Here is a 21,158-nt window from a genome sequence, read left to right as displayed (position 1 = left end):
GCTGTGAAGGATTTCGGCCCTCGCAATCATGCTGTAGTTTATTTTCACGTTTGTAAGCAACCCAGTGGGGATCTTCAATCAATCCATTTATCTCCTCCAGAAACGAAGAGCCCGAAAAAGAAGAAAGCCGAGGCGGAAACTACAGGTGAGTCTCTCCGGGCACGGGTCACTGCCGTTCATTGCTAAAAAGAATGGTTTTCCGCTATCTTTCATATCTTTTACTTTTTAAATCTCCGTTTCAATTCTAACACTGTCAAGCTGTCTTCCAAAGTTTTTTTCTGTTCATATACTTATAGACTGTCGACCTATGCCAAACTATGCCAAAAACCCTTCAACAGCACAGGCGTGAACCATCGCCTCTTTCGTCGCATTTTCAGATTAATGATACATTAAGAGAAAAATTTATCCTGGGAGATCTACATAGCTCGACGTGCGGCTTACCGCATGCATGGCACATATACATCTCCCTACATTCGCAGGCAATGCCAGAATTGATCGAAATGAGATGTAACTTCGCTTGTGCTTTATAACTGGCCATTGGCGCATTGTTTTCTTTATTAAACAGCAGACGCGGAGGAGCATAAAAAGTCTTGTCAGAGTGGCCAAATAGAGAACTTGTACTGTGTGCTGGGCAACCCGCGATAATTTAGTGGTGTGGGTAGTGTACTCTAATTAGACTAATCTATATTCTTTGTGCTGGGCAATTTTATTTTTATTTATTTTTCCTGCCCACACTAATTTATGTGTCATGCATCTTGGCTGTTGCCTGGATGCGGTGCCGAGTCTCGTGGGGTCCGTACTGGGCGGCGAAAATTAAGTATCACCGCCATCACTAGTTTGTCATTAATTAGTCATGACTAGTTATTAATCAGTCATGAGTAGTGATGACTGGTTAGTCCTGATTAGTTAGTCATTGACCAGTCCACTAGTTAGTCATTACTAGTCATGGCTGGTTAGTTGTGACTAATTAGTCATTAACCAGTCATGACTTGTCAGTCATGACAAATGTCTGGTTCGTCATCAACTAATTATTCATGGCTAACTAGTCATGATTAGTCAGTCATTAACCAGTCATGACTAGTTAGTCACGGGCCATGACTAAGTAGTCATGACTAGCCAATCCAAGTCGCCCCATAGCCGCCTCGTGTGTGCCTACGGCCGTGCGGTCAAAGTTGCGTGGACACTTTAGATCGTCAAAGTGCCCCCTGAATTTTTCATGCAGAGTTTTGTTTAGATCGAATGCACATTATCCCTTTAAAGGCGTCTCTTTTTGTTGATGATTTTTATTTATCAATAAATGCACAGAGTGAATACCGATCACACTTCTTTTTCTTATTTTTGTCAGGAACTGAATCTCAGGCTTCAGGTGAGTGCGCATACGCGGACTGTTTCCGCCAAGTCCTGCCAAGCGTTAAAGAAAGGCGGCCACGTTCTCTGCGAATATTGGATTAGTTTTTGCTACAAAAAGTAGTTCGCGCCAGGCGCGCATATTTTTTAGAGGCACCGCATTTTTCTAATTAAAAAGTACAAATGCTGTAACATTTTCATTTTGAACATTACCGTAGAATTTTCGATACTAAGGTTTTACAACGTGCAAAAAAGCCCTTTGAAATTTTTTTCGGCAAAGTCAGTCTTAGGCCATTCTCATTTATTTCAATGATCATAAAATAAAACCGCGAGATTTACTATTTTATCACGTGACTATGGGATCCCGCTCCACACTTTTAGCATTCTCAAACGCACCCGTGATGATGTAATTCAGTTACACAATACCGCAATGAATAAATGGGCTACCGATCCCAACACTGGTTCTGCCATGAGCACGGGCACTTTAATTTGTTACAATCACGACGCTATTCATAAATTCGACGACATTGAACTTATTTATTTATTTATACAAATACCTCACAGGTTCCACACTTGAAACATTGTGTGAGGGGAGGGGTTACAATATTTAGCAGACAAAAGATGGTACAAAGTTGAAAGAACAAAAGTAAACAATATTAAATACATTGGACTGCAAACAATTATTACACCGTACTTGAGGAAAACCGTATTATATTGACACAGAGGAAAAAAAACAGCAAACAAATTGCGGCACTGCATGGATTTTACTACACATTCGAACACAATTTATGTACAATTTCATGGATGCATCAAGGAATGATCAAGTTCTCTCTCTTCTTTCTGGTAGTAAGTGTCTGGCACTAATTGTGACATTCTCACGTTAAGCGCACACGGTGTTTATTGCAGTAAAACGGCATTAATACCCAAGCTCTCAAGAAGCGCCCCCTTGCTTCGCGTATAGCTTTAATTCTTCGCTCTACCTTTTGTGGCATCGTTTAGTACCGCGGCCTCTCAATCATCTGCCGGACTACATTCGCAAGTTTCATACGCGGCCAAACTGCTGCATCTCGCAGTGCCCGCTTCCTAGCTTCCCGACATGCCTGAATACACGCACTTCTTTTGCGTGTACTCGTTTTGCCGACAAAATGTACAGATACAGATATGTTCTGAAGAAGCGCAGCTTGTTAGGCCAGTCGGTGCATGGTAAGTGGAAAACCAGCGGAAAGGTAGCCTTCACAAGTAGGAGAAGTACACAGGACAACGCTGGAACCAAACAAACAGACTGTCTTCTGCGTCAGCACCATCGCCTACCTCTCCTGCGAAGTCCGGTTTTATTCCTACTGCATCAAAAACGATCTTCCGCCGCAGGACGTCATTAGTTTGTTTGGTTCTAGCGTTGTCCTGTGTACTTCTCCTACTTGTGAAGGCGTCCTTTCCGCTAGTTTTCCACTTAAAATATATGTTCCCGCTTTACGCTTGTTCGAAAAACACTTTTCTGTTTGCTGAAACGTCTCACGGCCACACGGTGGCGATGTCTTGTGCAGAGACGAAGAAGTCGCCAAAGAAGAAGCGAAAGGAGAAAACGACAGGCAAGCCTTTCTTAGCGGGCATTATAGTGCATGAAACGATGCCACAGAGAATCAGATAATTCTGCTCCTTACTTTAACCTGACATCTCACGACCACATGGTGGCATCTTGCGCAGATCCGCAGGCCTCGGCCAAGGAGGAGACAGCGGCGGGAGCTTCGGGTGAGTGTGAGAGCGAAAGCTCTACTCTTTACACTGCAACTCTCAAGGTCAAGTTTGGTGCGCGTTTGACCTTGAGCCGGCGGAGCGGAGGTGCGGCAAATGACGTCATACCACGTGACTCGCTGTGGAGAGGCGCCGCAGCTGCGCTCGCTCGGAGCCTCGTCGCTGCAGTACCACGTGACTGGGGGGGGGGGTTATAACAGCTGCTTCACTGACGCCATGGGTGAGGCGCGCGCCGGACCGACTCCGGCGATGGGCCGCCATGTTTAACAGAGCTTTCGCTGGTATCACTAGGTTTAACAAGCGCTAAACCTCTGCTATCTTTTCTTTCAGCCTCAAGGACTACATCTAAAATTTCTGGCAAGTGCACTTGTGCAAGTTTGCTTCTTTTTACCTTCGCTATAGGTGCAGAAATTTTCTGTAAATGCCGCAATCACCATTATGCACGCCATAGATTTTGGTGACTCCTTTGCGTCCCAGTTCATCAAGAGTAATTGCAAATCTTATCTAAACCTCATTTCCAGCATTATTTAACGGCCGCATGCTCATTAACGCATAAAGAGCCTTTTTTCCTGCTTACAATTACTGCTGAATGTTTTCAAAGGCTCTTTTAAACGCCTTTGAGCATTTAATTCTAAAAGCACCCATAAACGCCTTCAGGCATTTTAAGTTTTTAACCGACGAAGATTAGATGGTTACATTCATTCTAACAAAACATTTACAAGTAGAAGCAGCCTCAAGCGATCCTTAGAGAAGCGGGGGGTTTTGTTGAAATGCTTTCAAATTTAAAACCATGTGACAACTGTGCTTGCTGTCGATAATTACGTCGGCACGTGGTTAGTACGTAAATTCGTTCAGTTTTTTCCCACTGTTGTCTGAACCACTCCCAACAATACTCTTCATTTCTACTCAGCTTCAAAAAAATGAGGCTATAGTTATTACGCTTAATCAATGCTTCATCCAGTAATGAAAGTGAACCATCAATACCGACGCAGACTTTCGAGGAGACAACATCGAGGGTGTGTTGTTCAACGACATCGCCATTCTTGTTAATCCCTGTGCAGTCACAAATTTCATACAGGCGCATGTCCGCTGCGAAAACTCTTTTTCTGGTCTTTGGTACACTTGGCTTTCTGCTGTTGTCCTAAGCTGTTGTCCTAAACACGTTTTACACCGACAACGGTATAAGGGGAGATTACGAAAAAACTAGTGCGCGATGTGTTCTGGCTCGCCAACATCTCGAACAAACCACAGCTTCCAAGAAGAAGGACCGCAAGTCTTCCGTTCCTGCAGATCGTAAGTAGCAACATCTTTCTTGTGATTAGAAAACAATGCTCAGAACTTTTGCCGTCTATTAAGCAAGTGTGCCGTGCAATAGCGCTGATCAGGAGGATTGTTTCACACCTATAAATTTATGAAGCTAGTGTGGGAAAACCGCATCGCTTCTCATTTTTTCTACGACGTCCAACAAACGCACGGCCGAAATAAGACCACGCTCTACAGGAGTTAACGATAACAGTGCCCCTTCGTCTTGAAGGTTATGCTATCCTCTGGACTCCAATGATGTGATCGTTAGGCGCAGAGGGCTTTACCTTAAAATGAAGATTTTATGAGATGCCCATACTTCCGCACGTTCCGAAGGGCGATTGAAGAAATCTTCCCTTAGCTTTTTCAACATAGTTATGATGCACAAAAAGGCTGGCATTGATGAGCCTTCCAGTTCGTACAACGTTCGTGAGAATGCCTTGCGATTACGTCATAGCAGCCGCCATGCTAATGAACCGGGACCACTGCCAATGTTTGCGCGCTTATCCAACTCGCTTATCGCCGCTCGCCCCGCTGTGCTCTGCGGGAGCTACGCTTAGCCTGCTTTCGCAGGGCCCGTGACGCCACGTGCAACCCCTCTATAGTACCTTCAACGCGGCGACTTGGAAATGTGACAGACCACGTTATAATTTTGTTGACGGTCTACCTCTCTGTGCTCTTTACTACGCGGCTTACATCTGTGGTCGACGGGACACAGGAAGTTTAGAACCTTTAGTATGGATTCACTGCACCATAGGTGCTCGGCGTAGTTTGGTACTCCAACGAACTCCTCCTGTGCAACACTCACCTCAAGCGCTTCCTTTCTTTCTTTCTGTTGTGTCCCCTTATTGCTTTTGTGTGTGTGCGCCCTCGCATCCTCCTCCTAACGACCACTCGCATCCTCCTCCTAACGACCACTCGCATCCTCCTCCTAACGACCACTTGCCCCTCGTCGCACGCTGTCGCCAGATGCCCCCCCATGGTGCGCCCCCGCATCCTCCTCCTGTTTTGGGAAGCCACTCCCTCCCGTGGACGTTTCTCCGCTCCCTCCTTTCTTCGGGCGGCCAGTTCGGCTCCTGCCTCGGTCGACGCTGGTCGCACCCTCATCGGCTTTAAATAAACGAAGTCTTAAAGTACCGTGTGCGTCTTTCGCTGCATTCAACACAGCGACCGGACACGACAGTGACGACGAGAAAGTGGATTCGACCCGCGCTACGCAACGCTATTGACAAGCCATGGCTACGCGAGGGTTTCCCAATCAGATATTAGAGTTCAACGGCTCATCGTGGTCATCGTGGGTTGGACGCCTTCAGTTCTACTTTGAAGCTAACAACATCACAGACCCAGCCTTGAAGAGGGCCAACCTGCTGACGCTGTGCGGGGAGCAGACCTACGATACTGTCTGCGCCCTTATTCAGCCAAGCACACCAGCGGCAGTGTCTTACGACGACATCGTAAAAGCGCTGCAAAAGCACTACGACCCAAGGCCATCCGAGGTCTACAGCCGGGCTCGCTTCCAACGACGAGATCAACTGGGAGGAGAAACTGTGAGCGCCTACGTAGCCGCGCTCAAGAAGCTTGCTGCCGACTGCAATTTTGGAACGCTGTCGACAACAGCTACCGGGCAGGAGGGAGACGCAGCTTCTTCTGCTAACACCACCATGCTTCCCTTGGACGTGATGTTACGCGACAGATTTGTGTGCGGACTGAGTGACGAGTCACTGCAGCAGCGCCTGTTCGCTGAGAAGGACCTCACATTCAGCAAAGCTTACGACATCGCCGTTCGAGCGGAGAGCGCCGGTCACCAGCAGAGAGGGATTCGCCGGAACACCGAGCCGGTACACCAGACAAGCAACCAGGTGCGCAAGCCTTCTGTTGTTGTAAAATCGGTCAAAAAGGCACAACGCTGCTGGCGGTGTGACGACCAACACAACCCCCAGGGATGTCGATTCCAGTCAGCCACGTGTAATTTTTGCCACAAGCGAGGGCATATCGAAAGAGCATGCATTACGAAACGGAGACTTGCCAAGATAAAGTCACCTTCCCAGCCTAATCACAGCGTCAACGCCTCAGAGAATACGCCGCTATCTGATCTCCATGGAACAACATCAGCAACACCATCTGTGTTGTACGACCTGAACACCATGAATCTCGGCACGCGACCGAAGATTTTTACAGAAGTAAGCGTACATCACCAGCTGATTAAGTTCGAGGTGGACTCCGGCGCAGCCTGTACTCTGATCAGTGAGGACACGTTCCGAACTTCATGGCCATCTGACGCACCCGCCCTGCAACAAGACGACACGCACCTGCGAACGTGGTCAGGACAGAATCTGCCACTATTGGGCTCTGCCAACGTGCAGGTTAACTACAACGGCCAGACCCATACGCTACCTCTGCTTGTTGTGAAGGGCACAGGATCAAGCCTTCTAGGGAGAAATTGGTTTTCTCCACTAGGCGTGATGATATGCGGCATACACCAGACGCCGAGCCAGAACATGGTTGAGCAACTGCAAGAGAAATACGAAAGAGTATTCTCGGAAGAGATTCCAGGAAACGAAGGGCCCCCGGTCACACTGGAGTTGTTGGACAACGCGCAACCCAAATTTCTGAAGGCCAGGCCGGTGCCGTTTGCTCTCCGAGATTCAGTTGAAAAAGAGTTGGACAAACTGGAGCAGCAAGGTGTCATCGAGCCGACGCAGCATTCAGAATGGGCCACACCACTTGTCGTAGTTCGCAAGAAGAACGGAACCATACGCCTCTGCGGAGACTACCGGAGCACCGTCAATCTTGCGACTAAAGCGTCCTCTTACCCGCTACCGACACCTGAAGAAGTATTCAGTGTACTACGTGGCGCAAGAGTCTTCAGCACATTGGACCTCACCCAGGCGTATCAGCAGCTGAAGGTGAGCGAGTCAACTGCTGAATTATTGGCAATTAACACACTGAAAGGCTTGTACAAAGTCAAGCGACTGCCTTTTGGCGTAGCTGCAGCCCCGGCCATATTTCAAAAATTCATGGAGACAGTGCTTCAGGGCATCCCAGGAGTTTGTGTCTACCTTGACGATGTCATCATCAGTGGCACTTCCACTGAAGAGCATGCAGTGCGCCTAGAGCTCGTTCTCGAAAGGCTACAAACGCTAATTTGTGCATAAGCAAATCGAAGTGCTGTTTTGCGGTGCCAGAGGTGCAATTTCTGGGACACCGAATTGATGCGGAAGGCATTCACCCTACCGAGGACAAAGTGCGAGCGATCACAGAAGCACGAGCTCCAACAAACAAGCAGGAGCTACAGGCTTTTCTCGGACTCTTGACGTTCTACGACCGGTTCTTGGAACAAAGAGCTACCGTGGCCAACGACTTATACCAACTCCTTCGGAAAGATGTGACATGGACATGGTCGCCACGCCATCAGCAGTCATTCGATGCCCTGAAAGACCTGATTCGAAGATGTACAGTCCTCCGCCACTACGACGAAAGGAAGCCTCTGCTTTTGGCTTGCGACGCATCACCGTACGGAGTCGGCGCGGTTCTATCGCAAACTGACGAGCAAGGAAGGGAAGCTCCCATCGCCTTCGCCTCACGTACGTTGTCGCAAGCAGAACGCAACTACGCGCAACTTGACAAAGAAGGGCTAGCCATCGTCTACGCGGCGACACATTTTCACCAGTACATTGCCGGCCGGAAGGTGACCTTTATAACCGATCACCGACCGCTATTGGGCATTCTGGGACCACAAAGGCCTATGCCACCAACTTTGTCTCCGCGAATGACACGTTGGTGCATCAAACTCTCAGCGTACGACTACGCTCTGGTCTACCGCAATGGGAGTAAACATCAAAACGCCGATGCGCTAAGCCGTCTGCCACTAGACGCAACTGTTGACGAACCATTTCCACCAGGAGACGTTCTGATGTTCGAAGCACTGCCAGAACCTCCGCTTACAGCAGGCACAGTTGCAGCATCTACGCAGAAGTGCGCAGCTCTCCGGCTAGTTTACACAGCTGTTCAACAAGGCAACGTGCATAAACTCAAAGGGGACAACTTCGACGCTTACCGCAGGCGAGCTACAGAGTTGAGCACCCATCGCGGCTGCATCATATTTGGGTCCCGAGTTGTGATGCCGAGAGAACTACGCGCACAAGCTATGTCTCTCATCCACGCCGGACATCGGGGCATCGTTGCAATGAAAAAGTGTGCCAGAAGCTACATGTGGTGGCCTGGCATTGACAACGACATCGAAACAGTGGTGCGAGAATGCAAGCCTTGCCAGAGCAGCCGGAGCGCCCCGCCGAAAGCTCCTGTCCCAGAATGGGAAAAGCCAGACACACCATGGCACACACTGCACATTGATTTTGCAGGACCAATTGAGGGCTGCACTTTCCTTGTGGTCGTAGATGCCTACACAAAGTGGCTTGAGATAAGGCAAATGGGACAGACGACTTCGGCAGCAGTCATTGACAACCTCCGATCACTATTTGCAACGTTCGGCCTGCCGCGCAAGGTAGTGTCGGACAACGGAACACCGTTTGTGTCTGCGGAGATCCTCAAGTTTTATCGCGACAACGGGATCTCATCAGTTACATCGGCCCCCTACCACCCAGCGACAAACGGACAAGCCGAGCGCTACGTAGCCGAGCTAAAACGCGCCCTTGAAAGAGATCAGACAGGCTCGCTGCAGCGCCGCCTTGCGCGCTTTCTCTTCAAGCAGCACACGACGGTTCAGAGCACAACAGGCGAGACCCCCTCGAAAATGATGTTCGAGCGTGAAATGCGAACCCAGCTCACAGCCATCCTCCCCGAGCCAAAGGCAGAGACGTTCCGGGAAGAAAAAGCAATTCCGCGCTGCGGCACGCTTAATGAGGGGCAGCGCGTCCTCGCCCGACAGTTTCTGAAAAAGCCACGCTGGGAGGAAGCTACAATTGTCAGACGCATAGGCCTGCGCTCTTGGCTCGTCAACATACATGGCACAGTAGCACGCCGACATCTCAACCAGCTGCGTAGATTTACGACGCCGTCTGAGAGCTGTCCGCCAGCGGAGAGAACACGTGCACCATCTTCCCACATAGCCTGGCACCTCTTCCCGGAAGAAGAGACTTCGCCCAGGACAGACCTAGGAGACACAGCGAACAACAGCCAGCCTACAAGTGTTTCTCCCCCGAGCGCACAAAGCCAGCGCGCCTCCACGCGTGAGCGCCGACCCCCTGCACGATACCAGGCAACTTTCTAAGGGGGAAGGAAGTGTTGTGTCCCCTTATTGCTTTTGTGTGTGTGCGCCCTCGCATCCTCCTCCTAACGACCACTCGCATCCTCCTCCTAACGACCACTCGCATCCTCCTCCTAACGACCACTTGCCCCTCGTCGCACGCTGTCGCCAGATGCCCCCCCATGGTGCGCCCCCGCATCCTCCTCCTGTTTTGGGAAGCCACTCCCTCCCGTGGACGTTTCTCCGCTCCCTCCTTTCTTCGGGCGGCCAGTTCGGCTCCTGCCTCGGTCGACGCTGGTCGCGCCCTCATCGGCTTTAAATAAACGAAGTCTTAAAGTACCGTGTGCGTCTTTCGCTGCATTCAACACAGCGACCGGACACGACACTTTCCTTCTTTCTTTCTTTCTTTCTTTCTTTCTTTCTTTCTTTCTTTCTTTCTTTCTTTCTTTCTTTCTTTCTTTCTTTCTTTCTTTCTTTCTTTCTTTCTTTCTTTCTTTCTTTCTTTCTTTCTTTCTTTCTTTCTTTCTTTCTTTCTTTCTTTCTTTCTTTCTTTCTTTCTTTCTTTCTTTCTTTCTTTCTTTCTTTCTCTCTTCCTTTCTTTCTCTCTTTCTTTCTTTCTTTCTTTCTTTCCCTCTTTCTTTCCTTCTCTCTTTCTTTCTTGCTTTCTTTCTTAGCAACAGCAAAGCCGCAGGAACCAGCGCAGCAGCACCCGGTACCCCAGATAGCGAACCTGAGTGAGTATATTCTTTCGCATATTGCGAAGTTACGCATGGTAACAAGTTCGCTGCATCCAAAACGCCACTTATGACCCGTCGAGAGGAGAAATTTATTGGTCATGTCAAAGAACGCCTTGTATTGTCTCATTTATATTAGTGTACATGTTCAAATTGTGCAAAAGCCTTTACTGGCCTCTTCGCGTGTCCTGGACACCCATTTCTCGTCACTTGAGCTTGAGGAACACCATGCGTGTAACACTCAACAGCGAGACGTAATATACGGGCATGTTCATTTATTAATGCGAACGCATTATAAGGCTGTGTCGAGTCAGCAAAAAGTCTCCGCAAATTTGTCCGCGCCATTACGTCGTTCTCTGAAGATAAATGTGTGAAAGTGTGATTGTGATAGATAGTGTGTGATAAAATGTTGCCGCGGGAAAATTTTTGTTGATGAAATATAATAAGTTAACTAATTAGGTTTGGCTGGTTTAAGGGGTTTACATCCCAAAGCGACTCAGGCTATGAGGGACGCCGTAGTGCAGGGCTCCGGAAATTTCGACCCCCTGGGGTTCTTTACCGTGCTCTGACATCGCACAGTACACGTGCCTCCAAATTTCGCCTCCATCGAAATTCGACGGCCGCGGGCGGCATCTTTCGGTTCAGCAGCAGAGCACCATAACGACTTAGCCACAGCGGCGGCTTAAGTTCACTAATTAAATGTGAAGAACGCGAAAAAATACACTTAGACGTAAATATAGCCATGGACGTCGATATAGTACATGGGCGTCAGAACAGCCGCGGACTTGGATATTGTATGTGGACGTTTTGCTTTCGTATTGCTCCAAAGTGGGTCGCCGCACTGACCTCAAAGGTTTTTATTTCTGTACGACTAGCCGTTTCTTCGATGCTTCACTAAACTATATTTTTAGTACTTTCTTAATGACCTGTTTCGCATATCTTCGTTTCCAGAAGTATTAAAGCCTTCCCGATAAAACCTTCAAAGTTAGTCCTCGCCCCCATTGGCTACATGAACGCCTTGACATCTTTTCGCATACGAAGCGCACATTGAATCTATTGACTGGCACGCATCCATGGTCTAGGTCAAAAGTCTTAAGGCCACAGCGTCCAGCTACAGCAAAATGAACGCTCCTAAAATGCTCCGCGTAGGGGCTCATTCAAGACACAAGCCAGGTACGAAGCTTGTCTTCCGCAAAAAGAAACCTTCTGGCAGCTCTTCAAGTCATTCGGTCTTTAATAATGCCGTAGTGGCTCTGTTATGTGAATGAAGCGAAAAGCCTTTGGCCTTAAGACTTTTGACCAAGACTGTGCATCAAAAAGTCCCAGTTGACTCGAACTTAATCGGCGCCCTTAAGAACTGCATGCCTCGTAGCCACAGCTTTGACGAATAAAATCGACTAATTAGTGCCTTTTCCATTCACGCAGGTGGCGTAGACTTTATCTCGCTGCGGGTTCTTGCCATGGGCTTTGTTTTTGCCCTCGGAGGCATCACGGCCATCCTGACGTTTATGGGCATTCTGCGGCACAAGCACTTTCTCAGGGACCAGCCCTGCGTCGGCGAACAGTGCCAAGAGGTGACGTCATCGCCTTTTGAAAAGAGCCACTCGGCCAGCTTGGTCTCTAACCTACACTTCCTCTTTCCTGGCGCGTACACTCTAAACACAAATACACCTATATGGGGGTAAAAAGGGAGTACGTTTTCTTCCTTTTCACACCTTCCTGTTTAGAGTGTACCTTATCTGGTTCCAGGGGAGTTCTTTCCCCTGAAGCAACCCAAGCATCACAGGTAATCGTCCCAATATTCGAAACGTATTGGCAAAAACTGGTCCTACAAGGGACAAATGTGAAACCGTCGATTTGCAATGTTGGGCTGATTACCTGTGCTGTTTGGGAATGAAGCGACGACGTCACCCACTTCCCGGTTCACCTGGACAGCACAGGTGGGTCATGAACCTTATCACTCATGACCATCTGGGTGGTGTCGTCAATAGGCGGCTTGCGCAAAGCGAACAAGAGGGAGGGGGGGGGGGGGGGGGCTCAGAGTGCTATGCCAACGTTTCGACAAGAGGACTTGTCTTGTTCACCTTGTTTTGTCTTAAGAAATCGAAGAAGGCAAAAAACCCTTGTCTTCTCTTTACTATGGATGGCATATGCGAACGCGAGAGTTTTCGGTTTCAGGTAGGCAGATGTGTTTCTTGAGAACTCTGGGACGTGGCTTCCACCTGAGATAATACGTACTTCATACACTAATCGTTACCAGAGTCTCTCACAAAGCTGCCATTGTAATAATGTATTGCAATGATATCTCTTCGTTATACGATTTGAACGGTGCCGAGAAAACAGACACACACTAGTAGCAATGGGTGCACAGTGCCGCATGTACTATTCACGAGTACAAGGACGCAGTAATATCGCTTAGCTGTCCTTTGTCTCTGCTCTCGTGTCTCGTTCCTTAAACGGTGTGCACCACTAAATTTCAGCAGCTGTGCAGTGAATGCAGCGAAGACATGGGCAATGGAGTGCATATTGCAACCGCGCAAAACGACGGGGGATGAAGAGAGGAAATCACATGACAAAACGCGTTTTGTCCTGTGCTTTCCATTGTCAACCACTAACTAGCCCGCCTTCGCCTGTTACATAGGAGGAGGAGGTGGAAGAGGAGACAGGGAGGTTATGTTACAAGGGAAAACATGGACAACAGATGTGCTTTCGGTGTCTTCGCTGTGTCCTAGTTACCTTCGCTCTGTTTGCACCGTAATGGATCCGCACCAACCAGTCCGGCTTCTTCACCCTTGATGCCCTCTTTCTTACTGCGCAGGTCGTGCGTCTCACTGAGAGCTTCATGGACCCTAGCGTGAGCCCTTGCCATGACTTTTACCGGCACGTATGCGGCCACTGGATGCGCGACACCAAGAACCCGTCCTCCTTCATGATCGATGTGGCCCGCAACATGACTGACGTGTGGCACCAGGCTCTCACCAAGGACTACACCAAGGGGGACTACCACGAGCTCCGCCAGGGTGCTGCTTTCTTCTACCGGTCTTGCCTCACGTTTCTGGAGCAGCAGACCGACATCGCGGCCTCTGCGCAAGAGCTGTTCAAGGTGAGCGTTCCACTCGGGCATGCACGCTGAACGTGTAGCAGAGGTGCATTTAAGAGACAGTGAGGATAAGTTAAAGCTATCATATATACTTATCCAGGCAGGCGTAGCAGCGGTCGACAGAATGTTAGGTCGGCATGTGAGATGAAGAAGTTTGCGGTGGGGAGGAGGAAAAACTTCATTTTAGAAGAACAAAATGTTCTCAAGGGCGAGATTCTACTTGTCCAAGAGTTTACGGACCTGCGCCTTACGTAGAGCTCTATCCGTGAACCATGTTTGGCTAGAGCGTTGAGTTGACGGCAGAGCTGCCTCCCGTGAGGAGGGAGATGTTGGATACGGGGTAACTGCCATGGGTTGGGGGCATTCCTACATGTAGTATATGAGAGGCGCCTTCGCTGTCCTAAATGTTGAGCAGTGTGGGAGGGTCAAGGCAGACAGATATCAATAAACGAGGTAACCTTTTGGTCACATGCATCGCAGTGCTCCGCCACCGCTCTCTAATCTCTGTTCATATGTTTGACATCCGCTTTGTGCTGAATTCATCGTTTCGGGGAAGTTCTTTGGTTTTCAAATATAGTACGATGCAGAGCACTTCGAGCAGGGGGTCTTTTACCTTACACCTTGAGCCTTTTCATTAGGGTGATGGTCTCTTGGGCGGGTGAAGAAGCGTCCGATGGTAAAAGTGGACCACCATGCAGTGCGCGAGAGTGTGGTGCAGTTTAACACGAGGCGGGATCTGCTGCGGCGATAGCGTAGTTTCTTCGTGCAGTACCCAGCGAAGAAAATCTGTTCCCCGCCGCCGCAGGTTCGAAACCCAGTGGCGGCAATGTTTATTTTATTTCTCCATGGGCTGTTACTATGCTAGGTTAGGTCAAGGTCACCTTCAAGGTCACCATCCCATAGGCCGCAGCTTGTGCGATGCTCCTCCGAACCAACCCGAGCTTCCCCAAGTTACTCCGAGGCTTCACACGAGATTCTAGGTTTTCACCGCGTTAAGAAGTGCTCTCGCACAAAAAATTAAGCTCGAGGTTGATTTATTAATTTAGAAGCACGTTGTCAAAATAGGACGTCACATATCAATGCGTGTAAAATGCGAAAAGCACTCGTTTGGTTACCGAAATTCACAACAAAGAAGTCAGTAAAAAAATTACGGGGAACTTAAGACTGCTTACGTTCTTTGAATGCGAGAACATTGTTTCTTTAATTGCCTTTTATTCTATATGCTTACTTGTTTTTTCTCTTCCTTTCTAATGACACACCTACTCATAGAGCCGTAAGGAAACTCATATACTACGTCCAGCTTTGTTCGCAAAGAAGCAACGCGTTTTAGTGGCCAATGGGTCACATGCTCACATCGCAATCAGAAAGTCCCGTGTCCCATTGCACGCACCTTCGGAATCAATTTTATTTTTCTTTGATACCGACGTCATCTGTAATTTTTTGGACCACTGCTGCTTTTGAGACCACTGTTAATTTGTTCCATTTGGGGTTCGCCAACATACGCATTATTATTGTTTGGCCATACATACAAACGTTCGCCTTCCACGATAGCAAAAATTTGGTTGGTTGGTTGGTTTATGGGGTTTAACGTTCCAAAGCGACTAAGGCTATGAGAGACGCCGTAGTGGAGGGCTCCGGAAATTTCGACCACCTGGGGTTCTTTAACGTGCACTGACATCGCACAGTACACGGGCCTCTAGAATTTCTCCTCCAAAGAAATTCAACCGCCGCGGCCGGGATCGAACCCGCGTCTTTCGGGTCAGCAGCCAAGCAAAAATTTGGATTTTGCATTTCGTACAAAAAGATCATTTGTGATTCCGTTTATTGTCGCGACGAATATCAATGCCAGCAGTTCAACAGTCGCCAGTAGAGGCGAATCTTCAAAAAGATAAGCAGGTGTCCCTCCATAAAAAGATTACTTTCGTCAGTGAATGGCCACCGCTGGCAACCATGAGCCCCGGTGATGTCAAAATCACACGTGAGAAACATGACGCAGAAGTCTATACCCATTGAACAAATAATTATGAGACTGTTGCGAGCGTAAGAAAGCAGTTCCTGAAACATAACAGTATCAGCTGAAAAGAAGGAATGGCTATTGAGTTTTAAATATAAAATTTCCCTATGACTCGGCTTCTTGAGTCATTCCTTTCCTTTCGCTCATTTTTGTTCCTTATAACGTGCAGCTCAGTAGAAATGCGTGAACCGCGATGCTGACCCAGTAAAAATAAATACCTTTTTCTTTCCTTACTTAGAGGCTAGCGGAAAATCTGTGCTGTGCTGTCAGTTAATGCTAACAGGACCAAAAATAGCTAACTACGTTTTTGTACAACGACCAGAATTCGCAGGTGTTCGTTAAGAAAACAAAGCGAAATAAGTAACTTTCCATCGCGTGCGTCTGGTCTTTCAGGCTCTCAACCTGCCCATGTCAAAGTGGCTCGCCGAAACCAGCTGGGAGCAGTTCTTTCACAACGTCCTTCACCTGTCCCTTGTGAACCGTTTCCACACGCTCGTGAGCATCGACGCTACACTCAGAGAAACGAACAGGACGCTCCAAATCAGGAGGCACCCACCTTTACACGGTTTGGTCCGGCCGATGTATCACGACCACCTCGCCAACTATGTGCGCAACGCCGTCAAGATGATTGGCAAAGAACAAGCCAGCGACGCTGTTATCGAGGAGGTACTTAACCTAGATATCACGAGGGCCAAAAGGGCAGTCCAGGACAGCACAACCCAGCAGAAGCTGGATGATACCAACTGCCAGGGCTTCCCAGCGAAGCTCTGGAGAAAAGTCCTCGAGAAGGACCTGTCCTTGCCAGAACAGGTCAATATTATGATCACACAAGCGGACGCAATTTGCAGAGACTTAAAGGCCGTTCTAGTGGACACCCATTCGGCCGCGAGGCCCGTGTATATCTTCACTCTTCTCGTTGGGAACGTCTTGAAATACGATTATGAGCTCTCCGAGAACCGCGCTGCCGACGTCATCAAGGACGTCTGCTATCAGGCGACCGCCGAGGCATACGAAGATATCTGGCTCCACCTCATTAGCAGCTTCCTGTCTGTTAACAAGGAGATAGAAGTGGCCTTTGACAACTACGTAGATTTCATCGCTGCACGGACGAATATCATCGTACGAAGCCGGTCCTGGATGAGCGAACGCGATCGAAGCGCTACGCTTGGAAAACTTGCCAAGATCCGCATGCATCGCTTCTACGGCACCGAAATGACGAAGCAGGCAGTCGAGTGTCACAGCAGTAAACACATGAAGGTCGACGGCTTCGTTTCGAACATGGTGACGCTACGGGCCCGTGACGTCAAGAACTGCCTCTTCATGGCTACGATGAACAGCAGCGACTACAATGACAACAAGATCCTCGCAGGCTCGGACCTGGTCATTGACCCCGAATCCTTGAAGATCTACGTGCCGGCCACCTTTTCCGTTGCTCCGCTGTACTACAGAAACGTAAAGGGCGACAAATTCATTAACATCGCAGTTGTGGTAATGCACTTGGCCCGCAAGGTACTGTCCCTCCTGGACCGAAAAACCTTCAACCCGGAGGCGACGACGTGGACGACGGCTGCAGGGATGGCGGTGGCCGACAACGAAACGACCAGCGGCTCTGGCTCTCAATGGAGCTTAAGCACGTTGGCAAACTATTCCTCCCTACAGCAGTGTTATTCCCGGGTCTCGGCCCACTTCCACGAGCCTCTCAGGGACGACCAGTTCGACGACGCTTTCAGCGTCGTAGAAGCGATGCGCCTGGCGCACGATGCCAAGTGCGAATACGACCGCCGTACCGACGCCAAGAACCAGCCACGCGTCCGCTCCTCGAATGCTGTGTTCTTCAAACGCGCCTGCCTATCTCTGTGCACGGCTCGCAATGCATCACGGGGCGGCTCCAACACGCTGGACTTCGCAACGGCCTACGCATCCTGCCTGTTTGGGGTGGCGAACCTGCCGGAGTTCGCCGATGCCTTTGGTTGCAAGCCGGGAGACCCTATGTGGAAGATAAACCGCTGCTGTGTCGATTAGAGGAAGACCTGGCTCCAGGATTTAGTTTTCTATAGGAAGCATCACGTCATGCACTCTTGTTTGTATTGCACACAATCGCGTTATGTCCGCCTTGATTTGGTTTTCGTCCTGTTCCTTTGCTTGATAGAACACCATGTAGGCTCTGGATAATAATCGGGCTATTTTTTTTTAGTTCCTGTGCGAAAGTAGTTGAAAAGACAAGGTACCTCGTCCATGGACAAATATAACACGCCCGCCGCTTTAAGGCGTCTTTTGCTCCCATATTATGCAATGTGAATCACAATCTGTCGTTGGCCATAATTTCTTAGTCCATTACAAGGTTATGGACATTGAAATGCGGTTAGCTGGATTAACCATGCGGTATATACAAACAGTATTCAAGCTTACTCGAGCCAAGTGTTTTAAATAGTGGTGAAGGGCACACTAAATAAAGTTAGATGTTTACTATCGCCGAAAGCAAACATATGAAAGGGTCGATTATGTGCAACCTCACAAGGTGGTGTTGATAACTAGGTATAATCAGGACGGAAGATTAAGACTGCATAAACAGCCTTGGAAAAATTATAATACACAACATACGAAAGCGTATAATGCCACCAGTTGCCCTTCGAATGTCATGCGGGATAGGCTTTTGTATTGCAGGGGACGTATTAAATTGAGACGTTTCCAACCGCCGAAAGCAAACATATGTAGAGGGTTACTTATGTGCTACCTTACAAGGTGGTGTTGAGTGGGTATAATCAAGACGTAAGGTCAAAAGACTGTATAGACAGCCTTGAAAAAACATTTCAGATACACACGATACGCATGTGTGTAATCCCACCGGTTGCCCTTCAAATGGCATGCGAGATAGGATTTTGTATTGCGGGAGACGTAGTTAGGTTGACCATGATGATCATGACGTATGAAAGGAAACATCGCAACTCAAAAGATGAATTTTTTCGCTCTGCCCTAACAGCTGTGTCACATGGCCACGTTAGAATTAGCAAAACTAATCCTAAAGGAGAAAGGTAAAATGCGATGTGCGTTGATTGTCTCAGCAAGGACATTTATTGTTCGCCGAAAATGACTGTTGGAATTACAAAAAGCCACCGATTTACAAAACACAATGCGACATATGACCGCTGAATCCTCTAGAAGCATCCTGACCTCAAAAGAGTGGGGTAGCCACTAATTTACAGGGTCACATCCACAATCTATTCCAGAAATCTTACGAGCAGCACTTCACTGGAGGTCCTTGACCTCACGTACTGAAGTTGCGTAGGTTCGACTCCAAAACGCTTCTGGAACATTCTTTAGCGGGCTTTGCACAGTTCAAGCAATCAGGGTGATGCGTAAAATACTTGTCTTACAAGCCCCACCATACACATGCGTTTTCCTTCGAATTTGCGCAGTCTAAATAAAGTTCACCAGAAATGTCCCGTAATGCACCGGCGATACAACGTTCGCGCATCGTGAATTGCTCATGCTTGACTACTACATACATATCACAAAACTTATGTTTCTCAAACTGAAGGGTTGCAGGTCACAGCAACTGAAGAACAGCTCAACCTCCCGGACATAAAACGCGACTGGATCTTTCGCATAGATGAATGATGATTAAGTAAATACGGTAACGAGAGAAAGAAAGAAGCTGTAGGAGCAGGGATGGCATTGCAAAGAAAAAGAAAAAGAAAGAAAAGGGAAGGTAAATAAAGTGTTCATGAGCTTCGATTTCGACGTCAGAGAAATTCGGAAACGTGGCACGCATCCCGCGGAACCATGGGAGATCCCAGCGTGCAGTTGAAGGTGCGACCGAAGTCGGCGATGCTCCGCACGGCGGCGTTGCAGTCGGGGAGGCGTGGGCTTCCGACGCGCTGTCTGCCTGCACACCTGCGGGACACACAAATAAAAAAATAATGATTGAATTTTTATCGTTTTTCGCCCTAAACCCTCGCTGATTAGACGCCTCAAAATTTCGCTGTCTGTTTTGATCTTCCATGTCGTTTGATTTTTAAATATTTAACCGCGCAAAAAAACAGACGAAACGCACGATAATGTTTCGTCTGGAAGTTGGCGCTTCGTCTTGTCGTGTACCTATGTATTTCGTCTTTTTTTTGCGCCGTTAAATATTTAAACATGAACCAAAACGAACTAGCCCAACAGCAAGTGCTTTTAACACATATGCTTTCATCAACTTGTTTTGAATAGGATCTGTAGAGGGTTACCCAAGGAAGTCGAAACATATCCTCTTGCGACCTGAGCAAAAGTTTGGTTGGTCTGCGTTAATGCGAATATATCTTCTTATATCTGAATTTTCCTACGAAAGTGGACAAATTTTACAGCTCCAGGTCGAAAATGCTTTTTAAACATTCCTTATAATCTGTCTTCGTGCTCAGTGCTACAGGCCTGTATGCCTTCAGCAAAATACACGTCTTATCACAAATATTTGTTTTACATTGACACCTCATACAACAGACATTCAAATCAAAAGTACAAATATTCTCGGAGTGAAGCTCGAGAAACACAGGAAAGAAGATAGTCTAGACAAAGAAAACAATAAAGCCACTCACAACCTCACTACGTATGCAGAAGGTGACTGCGCGCTTTCCGAGCGTTAGCTCGTATACTCGCATTAGTCAAGGTCGCGTTAGCATGAAACACTAGGTGATTCAAGTGGGAATAGTGGGTGGTATAGAATGTTCTCAGTGGTATCAAACGATTCAGCGCGTTACGGAGCATAAGATTACTAGTCGAATCAAAGCGTAGCTAGTCACAGGGATTCGCACCGACGACCTTTGGTTCCGCAAACCGTGACTTTTTGAAACTTCAAACGTTAATTACGACCAAACTAGTTTACGTAGGACGTTCCAAGTGGTGTCTAACGATTTATATTCTTGCGTTGTATACGTTAGCTTAAAAATTAGATATCCCGATAAGATATCCGGATATAACGAAAAATTTGTACCGAATATAGCGAAGGTGGCTAATGACGCAATATTCGTTCGATATTGCTAACGTTCGATACTCATACGCTGCCTCAGCGTTTCGCTCTTTTATTGTATGCATTTCGGCCTAATCGGGAACCTTTTCTGGACCGCCCGATACAAAGGGCTGGCCACTCACACCATCATTACAATCATCGCCATGACTAAGCCAAACAAACCGCCCGGAACGCGAATGCCCTCCGCCTTGCAGAGACCTTCTGCACAATCTATCAGCAGCGGGCGATAAGAGATCCCACGTATTAACCAAAGCGGACACTTGTCCCAAACAGCACAAGTTTGGTTTAGGTTTATGGGGTTTAACGTCTCAAAGCAACTGAGGCTATGAGAGACGCCTTAGTGAAGGGGTCCGGAAATTTCGACCACCTGGGGTTCTTTAACGTGCACTGACATCGCACAGTACACGGGCCTCTAGAATTTTTCCTCCAAAGAAATTCAACCGCCGCGGCCGGGATCGAACCCCCGTCTTTCGGGTCAGCAGCCGAGCACCATAACCACTGAGCCACCGCGGCGGATAAAGTAATTGGCCCAATATTGGCAATGAATGGTTTGGTTTAGTTTGGTTTATGGGGGTTTAACGTCTCAAATCGACTTAGGCTATGAGGGACGGACGCCTTAGTGAAGGGCTCCGGAAATTTCGACCGCCTGGGGTCCTTTAACGTGCACTGACATCGCACAGTACACGGGCCTCTAGAAT

At 48.2% G+C, this 21,158-nt stretch overlaps 2 protein-coding genes across 17 annotated transcripts in view; both read left to right on the top strand.

The window, feature by feature from the left end:
• LOC149330467 (uncharacterized) overlaps nucleotides 1-5,588 on the top strand; it is a 58,208-nt gene extending 52,620 nt beyond the window's left edge. For 8 of the 15 annotated variants that reach the window (XM_089561032.1, XM_089561026.1, XM_089561025.1 and 5 more), the window contains 4 exons: nucleotides 101-145; nucleotides 1,346-1,366; nucleotides 2,892-2,936; nucleotides 3,052-3,535. In XM_089561032.1, the coding sequence (XP_089417158.1) occupies nucleotides 101-145; nucleotides 1,346-1,366; nucleotides 2,892-2,936; nucleotides 3,052-3,296 (356 nt within the window). In that variant the 3' untranslated portion in view covers nucleotides 3,297-3,535. Of the gene's footprint in view, nucleotides 1-100; nucleotides 146-1,345; nucleotides 1,367-2,891; nucleotides 2,937-3,051 lie in introns of all 15 variants that reach the window. The other 7 variants (XM_089561033.1, XM_089561036.1, XM_089561029.1 and 4 more) reach the window with 5 other exon arrangements.
• Nucleotides 3,579-20,743, top strand: LOC149330466 (uncharacterized). Of its 2 annotated transcripts, none has more exons than XM_089561020.1 (4): nucleotides 3,579-4,392; nucleotides 11,767-11,915; nucleotides 13,160-13,444; nucleotides 15,849-20,743. In XM_089561020.1, exons 2-4 carry the CDS (start codon nucleotides 11,802-11,804, stop codon nucleotides 17,475-17,477), a joined length of 2,028 nt encoding a protein of 675 aa, XP_089417146.1. In that variant the 5' UTR covers nucleotides 3,579-4,392; nucleotides 11,767-11,801; the 3' UTR covers nucleotides 17,478-20,743. The 2 variants fall into 2 exon arrangements, with proteins under 2 accessions (XP_089417146.1, XP_089417145.1); XM_089561019.1 differs by lacking the exon at nucleotides 3,579-4,392 and adding an exon at nucleotides 10,264-10,341.
• The last annotated feature ends 415 nt before the right edge of the window (nucleotides 20,744-21,158 follow it).

Source organism: Amblyomma mixtum, chromosome 9 (genome assembly GCF_055824585.1).
Source record: "Amblyomma mixtum isolate Tamu chromosome 9, ASM5582458v1, whole genome shotgun sequence".
Lineage (NCBI taxonomy): Eukaryota > Metazoa > Arthropoda > Arachnida > Ixodida > Ixodidae > Amblyomma > Amblyomma mixtum.
Note: the sequence above shows the minus strand (reverse complement) of the source record. Positions and strands in the feature narration are given on the sequence as shown.

Bases quoted from the DNA above. Each gene is read 5' to 3' on its own strand.
- LOC149330466 (XM_089561020.1), top strand. From the start codon at position 11,802: ATGGGCTTTGTTTTTGCCCTCGGAGGCATCACGGCCATCCTGACGTTT. The intron at 11,916-13,159 runs GTGACGTCATCG...CTTACTGCGCAG, and splicing joins TCGGCGAACAGTGCCAAGAG to GTCGTGCGTCTCACTGAGAG. The intron at 13,445-15,848 runs GTGAGCGTTCCA...CTGGTCTTTCAG, and splicing joins CTGCGCAAGAGCTGTTCAAG to GCTCTCAACCTGCCCATGTC.